Source organism: Bos taurus, chromosome 6 (genome assembly GCF_002263795.3).
Source record: "Bos taurus isolate L1 Dominette 01449 registration number 42190680 breed Hereford chromosome 6, ARS-UCD2.0, whole genome shotgun sequence".
Lineage (NCBI taxonomy): Eukaryota > Metazoa > Chordata > Mammalia > Artiodactyla > Bovidae > Bos > Bos taurus.
The window spans coordinates 111,389,620-111,405,351 of record NC_037333.1 but is presented as its reverse complement, the minus strand read 5'-3'; the positions used below and the strand labels follow the sequence as shown (position 1 = coordinate 111,405,351).

Here is a 15,732-nt window from a genome sequence, read left to right as displayed (position 1 = left end):
CTTCTGTGAGCTTCCTAGATGGCTCAATGGTAAAGAATCCAGGTTGGATCCCTGGGCGGGGAAGATCCCCTGGAGAAGGAAATGGCAACCCACCCAGTACTCCTGCTTGGATAATCCCATAGACGGAGGAGCCTGGCAGGCTACAGTCCATGGGTTCACAGGAGTCAGACATGACTTAGCAACTAAACAAGCGCAAAAGCCTTCTGTAAGTGTTTTAAAATCTTTACAAGTCTCACTTAGCAAATTGGAATGCCCTGCCTGGGAGAACAGGAAAAAGTTTGAAAGATTTCTTGTCCCCTGGTTGCACTGCAGTGACCGTTTCATTTGCAGTGGGGATGGCAGTCACCTGGGCTGAGTCCAGCGGGGAGTGGGTGGGAGGGGACTGGTTTTCAAGGTTCTCTGTGTCCCTCTTTGATCTCCAGCTCTACTTCTAACCAGACTGCTTCACTTGCTAATAAAGGGCTCTTCTAACCCTGAAGGGTCATGATTTCTGACACCTGGCCTCTTGGATTGCTGATCTCAGGCGGAGAGAACCTTTAGGAAAAATGTTTTCTTCCCTTTCTCCTTGCAGTCAAGCTATCTGAAAGTGAAGCTTATATCTTTCATGGGGGTTTAGCTGATGGCCACAGAGATAATGCTTGCTCTTTGGAAGAAAAGCTATGACAAACCTAGACAGTGTATTTAAAAGCAAAGACATCACTTTGTGGACAAAGGTCCATATAGTCAAAGCTATGGGTTTTCCAGTAGTCATATATGTATGTAAGCACTGAACCATTAAGAAGACTGAGCATCGAAGAAGTGATTCTTTTGAACTGTAGTGCTAGAGAAAACTCTTAAGAGTCCCTTGAACAGCAGGATCAAACCAGTCCATCCTAAAGGAAATCAACCCTTCATTGGAAGGACTGATGCTGAAGCTCCAATACTTTGGCCACCTCATTTGAAGAGCTGGCTCATTGGAAAAGACCCTGACGCTGGGAAAGATTGAAGACAGGAGGAGAAGGGGGCTACAGAGGATGAGATGGTTGGATGGCATCACTGACTCAATGGACATGAGTTTGAGCAAGCTCCGGGTGTTGGTGATGGACAGGGAGGCCTGGTGTGCTGCAGTCCACAGGGTCAGAAAGAGTCAGACACAACTTAGTGACTGAACAACCAACCACCCGCCCTCATGCAGTTATCTTCTCAGTTTTTGGTTTGAGTGCTAGGTTCCAGGCACTTTTACCGTGGGGAAGTACAGAGATAAACATGGGACTAATGAAGGGAATGGCAAGGTGATGAGGAAAAAGAGGTCACTTCTGTACAGTTTAGGGCATACGTGGAGGTGTTGGTTAGTGTTAGTCGCTCCATATTTTCCGACTCTTTGTGACCCCATGGACTGTAGCCCACCAGGCTCCTCTGTCCATGGGATTCTCCAGGCAAGAATACTGGAGTGAGTTGCCATTCCCTTCTCCAGGGGATCTTCCCGACCCAGGGATTGAACCTGGGTCTCCCGTAGTGCAGGCAGATTCTTTACCATCTGAGCCACAGGGAAGTCCATGTGGAGGTGAGGGGTGAGGTATGCTAAGGAGACCCAGAGCTGGGAGGTTGTCAGGAACACAGAGGACAGGCGCACTGAAAGGACAGGCTGGAACCAGGTGACGGAAGGTTAGGCTGAGGGGTTTAGACTGGCATCGGGAGGAAACGAAAACTTTCTCCTCTAGACTACTTTTAGCTGTGTGTATTGTATAACAGAATGGGCTTCCCGGTGGCACAATGGTAAAGAACCCACCCACTGATGCAGGAGACACAGAGAAGAGGCCTGGGTTCTATCCCTGGGTCAGGAAGATCCCCTGGAAAAGGAAATGGCAACCCACTCCAGTATTCTTGCCTGGGAAATCCCTGGTGCGCTACAATCCATTGGGGTTGTAAAGAGTCGGACACGAGTGAGTGAGTGAGCATGAATACCTAACAGTGACTTAAACAAAAAGGTTTTTACAACTTCTAACAAGCCTAGAGCAAGGAGATCTGTTTCCAGCGGATTCATGCGGCCAGCGTGGACTCAAGTCCTTTTTCTCTTTCTCTTTCACCATCACTGGCAGATTGGCTCTTGGTCCCCTTACTGCCTTTCACTAGAAAGATGTCAGCTGCACCTCCGACCTTACATCTGCATTACAGTCAGAGACGAGATGGGCAGCGCCACCTTCTCCACCGACCCTTTCATAATAAAAGCTTCCCCAGTGGTGCCCAGTGTGCCTTCTTCCGCCGATGCCTTGTGGGCCAGGCTGAGCCACACAGCCACCCCGCTGCACGGGGCCTGGGCTGGGGTAGATTAGGCTTTTCCAGCAAAGGGAGAAAGAGATTGAGGGTGATGAGGGGTCATCTGCCCCCTCCAGAGCTCTGCTTCTGAAGCATAGCGATGTTCAGCGAGGACTGGAAATGAAAGAAGCAGGGAGAGGTCAAGACCACTCCAGGTGTGTGCTCTTCAGGTTCAAACCAGTTGATTAATTTACTTCTTTAAGACATCTATCCCTCAAGTTAAACACATGTCAGATGTAGGGGTGATTATTATGAAGACTTTTATCAAAATTACTTTTCTATGGTAACATACATTTATATAGCTTTGCCTATCCTAAGATGTAGAACTAAGGTGAAATCATAATTTTGACTTTTCTTTGCCTTATAATTCTGTGCATTTTGACAGTCCTTTTCATTGTTACCATGCTTTGTACGTTATTTATAGAAAATTGAATTCAACTGCTTAGTCTTAAATAGTAACTACTTAGGTCACATCAGGTTGAAGAGATAAGTATGACGGTAGGTACAGAATTTTGTCTTTGGGGCATAGACTATGTTACTGTTGCAAAGGAGAGGTTAGTGCTGCACAGGGGGTCTTGGGGTGGAGATGAACAGCCTCACCTTCTCATCTCAGGTCCACCGATCAAGGCATTGCTTTGGCTTTGACTGTCTTTGTTTGAGATTAGGAGGTTGGACTCGGTCATCTCAGGAGGCCGGCAGTCCATGACCCTGTGAATGAGTTTGCCCACAAGGAGAGGATGTGGCAGCAAGGGAAAGAGTCACAGAAGGTAGATTTGATCTCGCTAGTGGAGGAACTCAGTTCTGCTCTTTTGACAGTCAGACAAGTGATAAACATTTAGGAAAAATAAATCAAAAACTTCTTTCAAAATAGGAACTGAATGAAAATACCATGTAAAGCCTTTTTGTTGCTTTGTAGTGTTGAGGGTATGTTAAGAAGAGGTAGTTGCAGCTGCTGTTTCGCTTTTGTGTCAGTGAGACAGTCCTGAGATGGCATTGTGAAGCTAGCGGAGAGCACTCAGGCGCTCTCATCAAGGTGCTTCCTTCTTTCTGCCTGGCAGCAGCTCATGCCCATCTCTCTCATGGGGGAGCTTTGCTGACCGTTCCTGCCTCCCCGGGGTGCCCACTCCCCAGCCCCTGTCCCCACCCCAGCTCGCACACAGCCCTTATCTTGTCCCCAGCGCACCCAGAGTACATCCTTCATCCAGCCCTTACCGGTGCAGTCCTCCTCTTTAGCTTTGAATTCCCTGGGGAAGGGGTCCCTCCCCAGTGACCTCGTATCCCATGTATAGGACTGAGCAAGATGCAGGAGTGGACCCAGAACCTCACACACTGAGACCAGGGGCGGAAAGAAAGCCCTCCTCCTGCTTGACCCCTGCCTCCTGGCTCCCACCCCATAGCAGCGGCCTCTGCTCCAGGCGCTGCTTGGGGGCTGTGGGGGAATGGATACAGAATTGCCAGAGGTGGTTTCTGCAGCTCAAAGAGACATCTTCCAAACCCTTGTGCTGCTTTTAATTGTAGCCATAACATTTTATTTATTTTGAAATTCCAAGTGGCATTAAAAGGAAGGCAGGAGGTTTTGGTCAAAAAAGGAAACATTTTTAAAAGGTGAAGAAACCTTGCTCTGCTCTCCATGGAGAGGGGCCAGCATTTGATTTGTTTTTATTTGTTTTGAGGCTACTAATCTTTCAGATGATCAAGAGCAATAGCAGTAGGTTCAAAATGAGTGTGGTAAGAGCTGGTTGTGGAACTTTTCACTAGCAGGTGATGTTGACCAGTGTTACAGAATCATGGTTGGTTTTCACATTAGAGTTCAGATGTTAAAAACTTAATGGTAAATCCTTTTTTTTTTTTTTTTAACATACAAGCCCAAATCCAGTGGCGAGGCTGAGGCTGAGTGGCAGGTGTCATTAGTAGAAATAGTGCTTCAGTCTCAAAGCCACGTCTCCTGCACACCTGCGGGGGGCTGGCCCTGCCTCTGCCGCTCAGGTACCAGGTGAGCCCCCAAACCTTGCTGCAGAGTTGGGGGCATGGTGATGAGGTCCAGGTGGAGATGAGGCTGGACGGAGGCCAGCGCCCTGCCCTATTGCCCAGTACCTGCGAAAGGCTTCTGAAACCCTTCCACACAAGATCTCCCGTGAGAGAGAAAGGCAGGGGACTCTTAGAGCGAGCAATGAATGCTTAGTTAAAAGAGAGAAGGAAGAAATCAAAGCCTGAGTCAGCCCTGGGAAGTTTTCACACAAAACCTCGTATAGCATTTTGTCATCCATCCCCGGGAAAATCCACCAGCTGGAAAAGAGATAAAAGCCTGCAACTGCAGTGTAGGATTTCTTTTTGAAGCATGTTCATTATGCTTTGGTGTCTTTGCATTTTGTTATATTTCATATAATTGGGCTTCCCTGGTGGCTCAGCTGGTAGAGAATCTGCCTGCAGTGCAGAAGACCTGGGTTCGATCCCTGGGTTGGGAAGATCCCCTGGAGAAGAAAATGGCAACCCACTCCAGTACTCTTGCCTGGAGAATCCCATGGACAGAGGACCCCGGTAGGCTACAAGTCCATGGGGTCGCAAAGAGTCAGACACGACTGAGCAACTTCACTTTTTTTTTTCATTCATATAATTGCTGGTTCAGAGAGACGACGTATTTGTAAGGCTCCCCCTCCACCACCCCGTAAAGCTCAGACACAGCTAAGGCAAAAGACAGTTATGACTTACACGTACTTATATGTAGTTTACCACCTTCTACACGGTGGGTGAAGTGGGGGTGCAGGGAGCTGGAGCAGGAAAGAAACGGGGGCGGGGCGAGCGAGAGACAGGGACCCGGGCGCACGGTGACGGGACCACCGTCTGCCTGGACGGGTGTTCACCCACGGTCTAAAGAGGCGCATCCTAGCAGCATCGTGCTGCTCTGCTTTTAGCCACACCACTGTATTCATTTTGACCTTTCAAGTGACATTTAAAGGAGATTTTTGTTTCTGAGAAGGGAAACAGCGGGTGGCATATGACACCAGTCTCTCTGCTTTGTAGTTACACCTTGTACATTTTAGGGACAATTTCATCAGCCATTGCTTAAGACTGCATGACTGCTTTGTGGTTATTTGATCCCAGTGAAAAGTAAATCATAATACTTGTCTGTTTTATCAAGGTGGGCTTCCATGGTGACTCAGGGGTAAAGAATCTGCCTACAGTGAAGACTGAGGTTCAGTCCCTGGGTCGGGGAGATCCACTGGAGAAGGAAATGGCAACCCACTCCAGTACTGTTGCCTATGAAATCCCACGGACAGAGGAGCCTGGTGGGCTACTGCCTATAGGGTCGCAAAGAGTCAGATACGACTGAGCGACTAAGCAACCACAGCAGTCTACAACATTTTATCAAGATGCCAAAGCACGCTGCCTCCTATACCTAGCAAAAACTGGGCGTGAGATCTTTTGCTGCGCTCACACGGCTTCAAACCTGCGGGGCCGGGGGGTAGACAGCTGCAGCGCACAGGCCAGCTCCTGCACTCCGACGCTTGGCCCTGGTCCAGAGTCCAGCCGCCAAAACTGTGGCTTCCTGGTGTGCGGAGCAGGCTGACAGGGATGAAGCAGTCAGCACTCAGTGCCACACGCCCAGAGGCCCAAGGACACGGGAGTCCACTTGGCACAGACGCCCAGACCTGGGTCACCAGGTAGATTAAACCAGACGCCCTGGAGCGCAGCGCCCATTAGGGCGCCCAGGATTCATCTCCCTCCCTCAGGGGTAACTGTTCTCAGGATCACGTCTTGTTTATTGCCTTTTAAGGACATTTTCTCATTATCGTTTGCAAAGGATTTAAAAGAATGCTGTGCTTTGTGAACAAACGTAACACCTGAGCAGTAGGCGCAGGAGTGGACTCACTTGTTTGCCTTTCTGAGCCTGAAAGGCGTAGCGGTGCTTTCCTGGCCCCCTTGAAGTGTCTGGTCACAGCTGCTTGCTTCCTTCCATTTTCACGTTGTGATCTGTCGTCACGATAGCTCCAGTGGTCCCTGGGTGCTGAGCGTGCAAGGGTCGGGGATTTTTGCTTCCTGGGCTGATTTAAAATGCGATGGGAAGGCCCTTAGATGTTTGTTACTGGTGCTTGCCATAGATGAGAAGCAATACTAAAACAAGTTTCTCTAAGCCTAAGAAGGATGACTGTTCTCCAACAGAAAGTCCGATTCTTTAAGAGACGATTTCAGTCTGGTCAGAAGACCCAAGAAGACCCAAGATGGAAGGGTCATCACGTTGGTGTCTTCTGAGGCCTCCCCCCTTGCTTGTGCACTCTGTCTGCTCCGTGTCGTATCGTCTTCCCTGGGTGTGTCTGCATCCTGACAGCTCCTACAGGGACGCACCAGTCATGCTGGACAAGGGCCATCCTTACGACCCCATTTTAACTTGATTGCCTCTTTAAAGAGCCCCCCACTCCAAATACAGTCACATTCTGAGGTGTGGGGAGGGAGGCCTGTGGTCAGGCCTTCAGCATATAAATTGCGGGGAGGGTATGCAGCTCTTCCAGTAACTTCCAGTGGGTGTTAGCTACTTAGTACATTTCTGTAGGTCAGTTTATTGACTAAGAATACATGGAGTGTTGTGTGTGAGGGTGTGTACATCATACCATGTCTGTGTGTCAAATGTACAGAAAGTCACTCCTCTTGAAATAGTACAGGTTAGCAGCCTGGGTGTGGCTATTTGCTAAGGCATCACAAGATTCTACCCTCCATCTGTGAAATAGTGTTCTTCAGTTGCTAGCTTGTGTCCAACTCTTTGCGCCCTAGTGGACTGCAACACTCCAGGCTTCTCTGTTCTCCACTGTCTCCTGGAGTTTGCTCAGACTCATGTCCATTGAGTCGGCGATGCTGTCTAAACATCTCATCCTCTGCCACCCCCTTCTCCTTTTGCCTCAGCATCAGGGTCTTTTCCATTGAGTCCACTTTTCTCATCAGGTGGCCAAAGTATTGGAGCTTCAGCTTCAGTCCTTCCAATGAATGTTCAGGGTTGATTTTCTTTAGGTTTGACTGGTTTGGTCTCCTTGCAGTCCAAGGGACTCTCAAGAGTCTTCTCCAGCACCACAATTTGAAAGCATAAGTTCTTTAACAGTCAGGCTTCTTTATGGTTCAACTCTCACATCCATACATAACTACTGGAAAAACCACAGCTTTGACTATATGGACCTTTATCAGCAGAGTCGCTGCTTTTTAATATACTGTCTAGGTTTGTCATAGCTTTTCTTCCAAGGGGCAAACCTCTTTTAATTTCATGGCTGTAGTCAGGATCTGCAGTGATTTTTCAGCCCAAGAAAATAAAATCTGCCACTGCTTCCACTTTTTCTCTTCTATTTGCCATGAAGTGATGAGAGCATGAAATATGGTCCTAAATGTAACAGATAAAAGTGTACAGTGTCACCCGAAATAGGAAGGATGTGGCAAGTACACGAGAAAGCAGAAGAGATGAAGACATTAACAGCTACTCCTCCAGTTAGGAATAATGACTTCTTTGCACAGCAAGTTCAAGTGTACCTAAAATTGTATTAAAATCAATAATCTCTTTACATTAAATTTAGAGTTTAAGTTTTATCTGAAAGGTTTTCTATAACATCTCTGCAGCTTGAGGAAGTACCCAGAGAGCTACTATGTCAGATGTGGCATAGTTGTGGTTGAGGGTGACTTGTCTTTTGAATAATTGACTTGTGTAGATGGTAAACCAAAGGCTCCGGAAGAAGAACTACAAGCTTGCATTTTGAAAAGGAATTTTTCATTAGAATATGGCTCATGTACACAAGGAGAACTGTTAACTTGTTATTCCTGTAGCTAAGTTATGAGAAATGAATTTTCTACCAAGTTTAGAAATTCCTTGATTGTTTGAAATTTTCATCTACAATATTTTAAAGAACATTTATTTTGCATTTTGTCTTTCACGTTCTTCTCTCCTTTTAAAATCCAGCTCATGGTTTTTGGAATCTTTCTGTGCCTGGATGCGTTTCTCTATGTGTTCACCCTGCTTCCTGTCAGAGTCTTCCTGGCCCTATTCAGGCTCTTCACCCTGCCTTGCTATGGCCTAAGGTAAGTTTAAGATGATGAACTATTGTAAAGGTTTAAATTATTTTTGCTACTTGTGCTTAATAATCACTTGGATAGATTTTTTTAGAATAGGAATAACTCATTAAGTTTCTTTAATACTTTGGCCCTTAATGCTGTTTATCTTTGTAGTGAATATTATATAATATGCTTATTTAATATTTCTACTTTTTATGTGTACTTTTTTTTTTTTCCAAATAGTTCTGAACAAGAACTTTGTTTTGGCTAGGTGACAAATGTTAATAATGCAGGAGATTGTGTGTGTGTGTGTGTGTGTGTGTGTGTGTGTGTGTGTGTGTGTTTAGTTGCTCAGTCGTGTCCAACTCTTTGCAATCCTATGAACTGTAGCCTACCAGGCTCTTCTGTCCATGGAATTCTCCAGGCAAGAATACTGGAGTGGGTAGCCTTTCCCTTCTCCAGGGGATCTTCCTAACCAGGAATCGAACCCAGATCTCCTGCGTTGCAGGCAGATTGTTTACCATCTGAGCCACCAGGGAAGTATAGAAAGGGCCCAGTGTGGAGGGTCAGGACCGACCACATGGCCACTGTGCAGGCTCAGCCTGTACTTTTATTTTCTTCATGTCCCCAGCCTCTTGGGCATCGTCTGTATAAAGTGAGGAGCAGGTTCTAGGCTGGGAAGTGGAGGGGCGGGTAGCATCAGTAGCCCTTACGGAACTCCCCCTGCGGGCTGCTCCTCCACCTCATTGGAGAGCCACCGTCTTTGTGGTCTGGCAAGCCTTACCTGCTTACAGGTGAGACCCGTCTCCCTCTGATTTGTGAGAGGGGAAAACCCTGAAAGGCATTGTCCTGGTGGGAAGAACCAGACAGCCTGGCGTAGCAGTGATGAGCTGATGACTCGTGAGCCACTGCCTGACTTCTTTCAGCCTATATCCCCATCCTCAGAAAGCGGGTATTTAGTGCCGGTATCTTTTACTGCAAAGATTGAGAGATGTAAAAAGAATACCCAGTGTAGTGACAGGAACAGATACTAGTTTCCTTCCTTCCTTCTCTTCCAAAACTAGGAACAGGAAGATGAAAACGTAAAGCTTACATGAATCTTGATGCTTTATTGGTCTTGAGGTTAGAGATTGGATTTTACAGTTTTTCCTCCGTACTTGTATCTCCATGCCTCTACTCTGTGTAGTCCCTCTGTGTAACATTTTTACAGTTCTTAGCACAGTTGCCCAAGTTGCATTTCTAACATTGCGTCACTTTTTTAAATACATTTCATTCCGAAAAGTTTCAGAATACTGAAATGGATAATAATATGTGAAACTTAGCTATGAAGTAGGTGACTCTTCCATGGGTATATTAAATGTATAATTAATAACATTATTATCAATAACCACAGAAACTGAGTTTAATATACAATATATCCAGAATTATAGGTTGTTTTCTTTTCAAAGACTAAAGTCCTGGAAGTTTCTCTTTTAGTAAATGAGTGTGTACTTGGTATTTAGTAAGTACCGAATGACATTCAGCCTTTTTGAAAATGAGCCTTAATCATTTTAGTAAGGAAGAAATCCCTCTGATATAAATTAGAAGAATTTATTTATCATGATATTATGATAAGAGTAAAAACTCCTTTGCAAGATTGCATGGAATAAAACAATTACAAGGATTAAGATCACATTGTTGTTACATGTAACACTTTATACTCTTGTCTTACTCTGCTTTGAGAATGAAAGAATTATGTTTTATATTTTATTAAGTACAATTAATCAAATGGGAAAATCTTTTTTAGGAATTTACCATCAACTTTAAGTGATTCAAGTACTTGCTTTATGCTTTTGGAAGAATTTTTAAGAAGGCCTTATTCATACCAGGAAACCTTTTTGGAAGACATCTGTAACATTCACAAAGCCTCACCTTCTATACTATCCCTATTTCTTTATCACCTTTGGGAGCTCAGTAAAGTCATGGTTATTTCAGTTACCTTTTCAGAAGAGCAGAAAAAAACAAAAATCTAGTAAGACATTACTAAACAGAAGTCTTCATGTGTGATTGTGTAACAAGGATGAACACATGGAAAGCTGGGTAAAGCCAGGTGAGGCTGCCTCATGCCATATATAGATCTTGATGTCTGCTCCATGAGCCAGGTTGCCTCTAAGTTATTCTCAGCTCGGCAGTGTGAGGCACGTTCCTGCTCTAGCTGTCTTTAAGCGTGTTCTGTGTGGCTGTTGGCGCGATGAGGCAAAGAGTCAAAAGGCTGTGTGACCTAAAGACCCCTTCCTTCTGGAGGGGCTCCTGGGGTGTCTCAAGCCCTCAGTGGATGTTCACGGGATGAGTGACGAAGGGGACTTGCCGTGTTCCCAAGGGCCTCTGTTTCTCGGCTCTTATTTGAAGAGCCGAGTTCTCGCTGCAGCAGAGGCATCTAGACTGTGTCTGTGTCCCCTGGGGGAGCAAGGCTCCAAGGTCGCCTAGAGAAGCCTTTTGGTGTTTGTTCTGGAAACGGGGAGAGCTGTTGGAGAGAGCCAGGACGCCTTTAGCCCTCTGCTCCTGGTGGCTTCAGTGGGTCGATGGTCCCTGGAGCCAACCTTTTCTAGACCTTTTCAGATTTTTTTTTTTAGCCTATAAAATAAAGATGATAGCTTTCATATATTACTCTAAAATACTTTTTAATCTAAATTAATCTGAGTGACATTTTGAAGCAGGATTCATGTCTGTTCTGTTTTCACTCTCTTGCAGCCAGGCCGACACTAGAGGGCAGCCTGTCACCCTGCTGCAAGGCGCCGTGCAGTTTTCCTGGGCAGAGGGGTCTTGCCGCTTCTGCAGTTTGGATCCTCTGAAAAATTACATTTTATGCCGTCACTTATATATATGTATATACCGTGAAGCACAGTTAAAATGGTATAACAGAACGTCAGCATTTCTAAGCACTCCATGAGCATAGGCAGATCATACAGAATATGAAGACCCTGCCTCCCTGTCTCAGCGCCTTAAGTGTACTTTATCAGAATGGAGTACTTGGCTGACAGTAACATGGGCTGCAGTCCATATTTTCTTTGAGCAATTTAGAAAGCAAAGTCTTCTGAGCATTATTTTCTTAAAGCACCTAACTTGAAATATTTGAAACTTAAAATATAATGTAAAAAATTGTATTACCAAAACTATTGTTAATACTAAGTCTAAAACCTTTCAGATATTTTAACAGTATATGAATACATTTTCTCTTTTAGAAAATTATTAATCAGACAAGTTTTGCCTTCTTTTTCTTCCAACATTCTATTCTGTTCAGGATTATTTGATTTTTCTTTCCTGTGGCTGTATCATGTTCCATCTTTTTCAGCAAGCAAAAAGTGCTCTTTCCTTCAGTCTGACTTAATTTTTTCGAAGAGTTAAGAAATGAAAAAGATCAGCAGAGAGGTCAATTGTATTTTTTTCTATTTCCTTTTTCTCACACTCCTGTGTTTTAGTTTCCTTTCTGTTAAAAAAAAAAAAGTTAGGGACTTCCTGGTAGTCCAGTGGTTAAGATCCCACGCTTCCAGTGCCGGGGCACAGGTTTGATCCCTGGTCAGGGAACTAAAACTCACCTGCCTCTAGCTGCAGCCCAAAACAAACAAACAAAGTTATTGTCTTCCTAGTCTCTTAGTTCTTAGAAATTATACCCAAAGAGTTGGGGAGGGAGGAGAAAGGATATTTGTCAAAGTGGTTAAGATGCTGGCATGAACACAGCAGCAGTTCGCAGGCCCTGGTGCTATGTTGTTGGCGTCCGACAGTGGCCGAGGGCTGGCACGGCCCTCCTTTCAGAAATGGGATCGGTGCTCTCATCTCCTGTACGTGCAGTCACATCTGGCAGTCACATTTGTGGGGTCTGTGGAAGCTGACAGTCTCCCAGGTTTTCTGCTTTAGAATGGACTCTTTGAACCCACTTCTGAATCTTCCATAAACTGGCCACAGGGTTTGGCTTGGAGGTTTTATCGGCCCTGACACAAAGCTGACTCGCTGCTTTTCATTCATTCTGAGGCCACTCCGCAGCCGTTAAGGAGGCTGGCCTGTATTGTGGCTACTCCGCTGGCGGGCACTTTGCCAGCCTCTGACCCTGTGAAAATATTTTTTTATTTTGAGATGTTGGCAGGGTAATTTTTCTTGACTCTGTAGTTGTATGCACGTTATCTGCAAAGGGTGCACTGCTTCCATAAAACGTTTACACCCACCCTTAGCAATTTCAAGAACACTTAGGTGAAAATTATTGCTAACGAATTAACAATCTTGAAAAATCTTTGCCCTTACATACCTTCTTGTAGGTTAAAATAAATGCATGCAGGTTCTCTAAAAGCCTATTGATTTATGTATTTCTTCCCTCTTTCTCAGGTAGGGTAGTATAATTTTGGAAAAACATTTGAGAAAATTCTTGAATTAGGATAATTTTTTAAATGATGAGATGAAAATGAGAATTAAGTTTTGGTTTATTATATGAGATGTCTTTGTTTCTTGAAAGAATGAAAGTATTTTGTTTTTAGAAAAGTAGACTGTTCTACAGTAGCTACATTATGCTAAATGTAGCATAATGTGCTTTATGCTAAAGAGGTATCCAGTGTTATTTTTCCGAGCTTATAGAATAAATAAATAATAACAGTTGTATGTGTATTTCTAATTTACCTGGCATTTTTATGAATCCTTTTTCCCCCTCCAAGCTGTGACTTCATCTTGTGTTTTAGAACCCTCAGTCTTGCTTGCGTTAGAAGGTGAGCAAAGTTGTAGAGAAAAACGATACTATCTGGTGCCAAGAACTGCTGGTTTTGAAAACTTTGCTGTGATATTTTAGACAGCAGTGAGTGTAGGTGAGGTTTAAGGTAAATGCTGGAGTATTTTTCTTTTAACTATTAGAGCAAGTAAAATGCGTGCGAGTAAATTTTACTGATTCTCCCCCTGGCTTTAAGCATATCTCTTGTTGGAAGCTTCAGGTACCTTTCTGTTTTTGAGGCAGTGGTAATTTACCCTACAGAAATCTCTCTCATCTGAAGAATTAGGAATTTCAGATGCTCGAGCGTTTCTTAACCCGTTGGGTTTCCTCCCCCTGCCTTACCTCCTCCAAGGTAGTTCTCCCTGAAGTGAACTTCACACACGAACATGCACACACATGAGATTTTTCCTCTTTTTAGACAGAAGCCTTAATTTCGACCTGAGTGATTTGTGCTACCCCTGTCATGCTCGCATCACTTCTCCGGCAATCAGGGCCGGCCGTCATTGCCCCTCCCCGGCAGGGCCTCCGTGCTCGCTCGTAGAGAGCAGGGTCTCGTCAGAGGGTCTTCCCACCTCAGGTGCCGTCCCCTCCTCCTCCTCACCTTGGCGCGCTCAGTAGCGCAGCGACATTACAACGTTCTCTCTCTCTTTCTCTCTCGTAAATCAGACCGAAGGGAGGAGCACTCTCACTTCCTTTGTAGAGTGGAATGTGGTGTCACAGGGACTCCTCGTGGTGAGTAAACCCTGATTTTCCTTCTATTCTCTTGGCCAAATTGACATCAGTACAAACAGATATTGATTATACTGAGAGACAGACATGACTGCTCGGAGATGGGCGCCTCGGAAGGTGAGAGGCAGACAGGACTGCTCGGAGATGGACGCCTCGGAAGATGAGAAGCAGACATGACTGCTCAGAGATGGGCGTCTCGGAAGGAACGAGCCTCCTCATCCTGCCGTGGTGACAGCTTTGTCCACATTTGTGCAGGAGTTGAGCAGAATCTCCCCTCACCTGGGAAGATCACTTGATAAAATGAACTTCAGTTGCACGTGTTGTCTAGGTTTGACATCAAGTCCTTCACTCCCCACGCCACATCAGTTCCTTCACCTGAGCTTAAGTTCCTTCGGTGTGAGCGGTTTTTATTTTGCATCATCCAAGCACCAAACATAGCTTCATCAAGCCAGTGCTTTTTTCCCTAGTATAGTTTGGAATCATTTTAAAGCCCAAGAAACACTTTAGTCATTCAGTTTAAGCATTTGTAATTAATTTTTCTACTGTCTGTTGCAAAAACTTAAGGTGTTCAATTTTCAGTCTTCTAAGTAAGGAAAACCTCTTAATCTCAATAGTTTATTGCAGTTTACTTTAAAATTAGAAAATGACTTCTCTTTCAAAAATGGACACCATTTTTGACTTTTCACATTTTTCCAATAGTCCTTTGTATTTCTTCATTCTTTCAGTCATACCATGAGCAGCTAGAAGCGTTAAGAGGGAAAGAAAGATAGCTCCAGCCTGTGTATTTTGTGATGAAGTGCCTTGCGCTGGTGCCTTGGCATGTTCGAACAGCGATTTGAACATGAAGTAGGCACAGGTTACCCTGGTCTCGTGGTCACGGACTCTGCCGCCTCTTTCCTGGTCTTCCTGTTCACTTGTCAGCTCACGCTTCAGTCTTAGTGAGCTGAGCACCTCCTGCTGCACAGGGTGAGGAAAACCCTGCCACTGACCATCTTCGTCTGCTCCATCATTCTGTTCACCAAGAGTGCCCTTGAAGCAACGGGGTCCTTTACTGGGTAAATGTGCAAATCCAGGGAAAGTATTTGAATGACCAAAAGATAAAATTTAGAAATGCAGAAAGTTTAATTTCCGCAAGCGTGGCTTAACCTGAAAGTTTTAAATGATTTTAGGTTCTGTTGAATTTCTTGGTTAATAGTACTTGTCTTGTGATAACTGATAGCCAAGCTATAAATTAGATTAGCAGGTTTTTCACTTTGTCCAGCAGCTTCCTCCACTTGTTTATGTGTTTGTGTGGGATTTTCAGCATTTGCAAAATGAATTGTGAGTAGCTGCTGTTTAATAGGCATTTATAAGGAAGAGGTTCACCCTGAAAGCATTACTCAGGAACCGGTTCAAAGCTGATCGGCAGGGCTGGTGGATAAGCTTCCTCTGGAGTTGGAAACGCGTATCACACGGTCATCCACAAGTGTCCTGCAGAGAAGGAAACAGAGACTGGCGCTGGCCCAGGTTGTTTTCACCAGGTGAACTCACTCTGGGTTCGATCTTACCTCAGAGAGGCTGTGATGCCACCTTAGAATTATTTTTCTTCAGTTTTTGCAGCTTTCCTTTTTCACTTGCAGGGACATTTATATGATAGCAGGATCCTTTGTTTCTGAACAGTTCTGCTTCTTTTATTTTTTATTTGAATAAATCTCTTTAATTTTTAAAATCAGTCATCTCCATAGCAACCAGTTATGATGTACGCAATGGAACATTTCCACCAAAGCAGAGAGTGCACAGAAAGCAGCGGATCCAGTGGAAACAGTCCTTTTTTCCCCCTCTTTCTTTTTAGAAACAAAGAGCAAAAATTGTAGCTATATTTGGTATTTAGCATAGTCATTTTTCCAAATGAGATGACAGTACAGTGATAAATTATACAGTATTAAATTATGCTGAAAGATCAAACATGCTGAGTT

At 44.7% G+C, this 15,732-nt stretch overlaps 1 protein-coding gene across 3 annotated transcripts in view; it reads left to right on the top strand.

Annotated features, from left to right (window-relative positions):
* TAPT1 (transmembrane anterior posterior transformation 1) overlaps positions 1-15,732 on the top strand; it is a 62,201-nt gene that overhangs the window by 21,347 nt on the left and 25,122 nt on the right. For all 3 annotated transcript variants that reach the window (XR_009494970.1, XM_059887825.1, XM_024993653.2), the window contains exon 3: positions 8,228-8,346. Coding sequence is in view for 2 of the 3 variants with exons in the window: in XM_059887825.1 (XP_059743808.1) it covers positions 8,228-8,346 (119 nt within the window). In the remaining variant the exon portion in view is untranslated. The remainder of the gene's footprint in view (positions 1-8,227; positions 8,347-15,732) is intronic.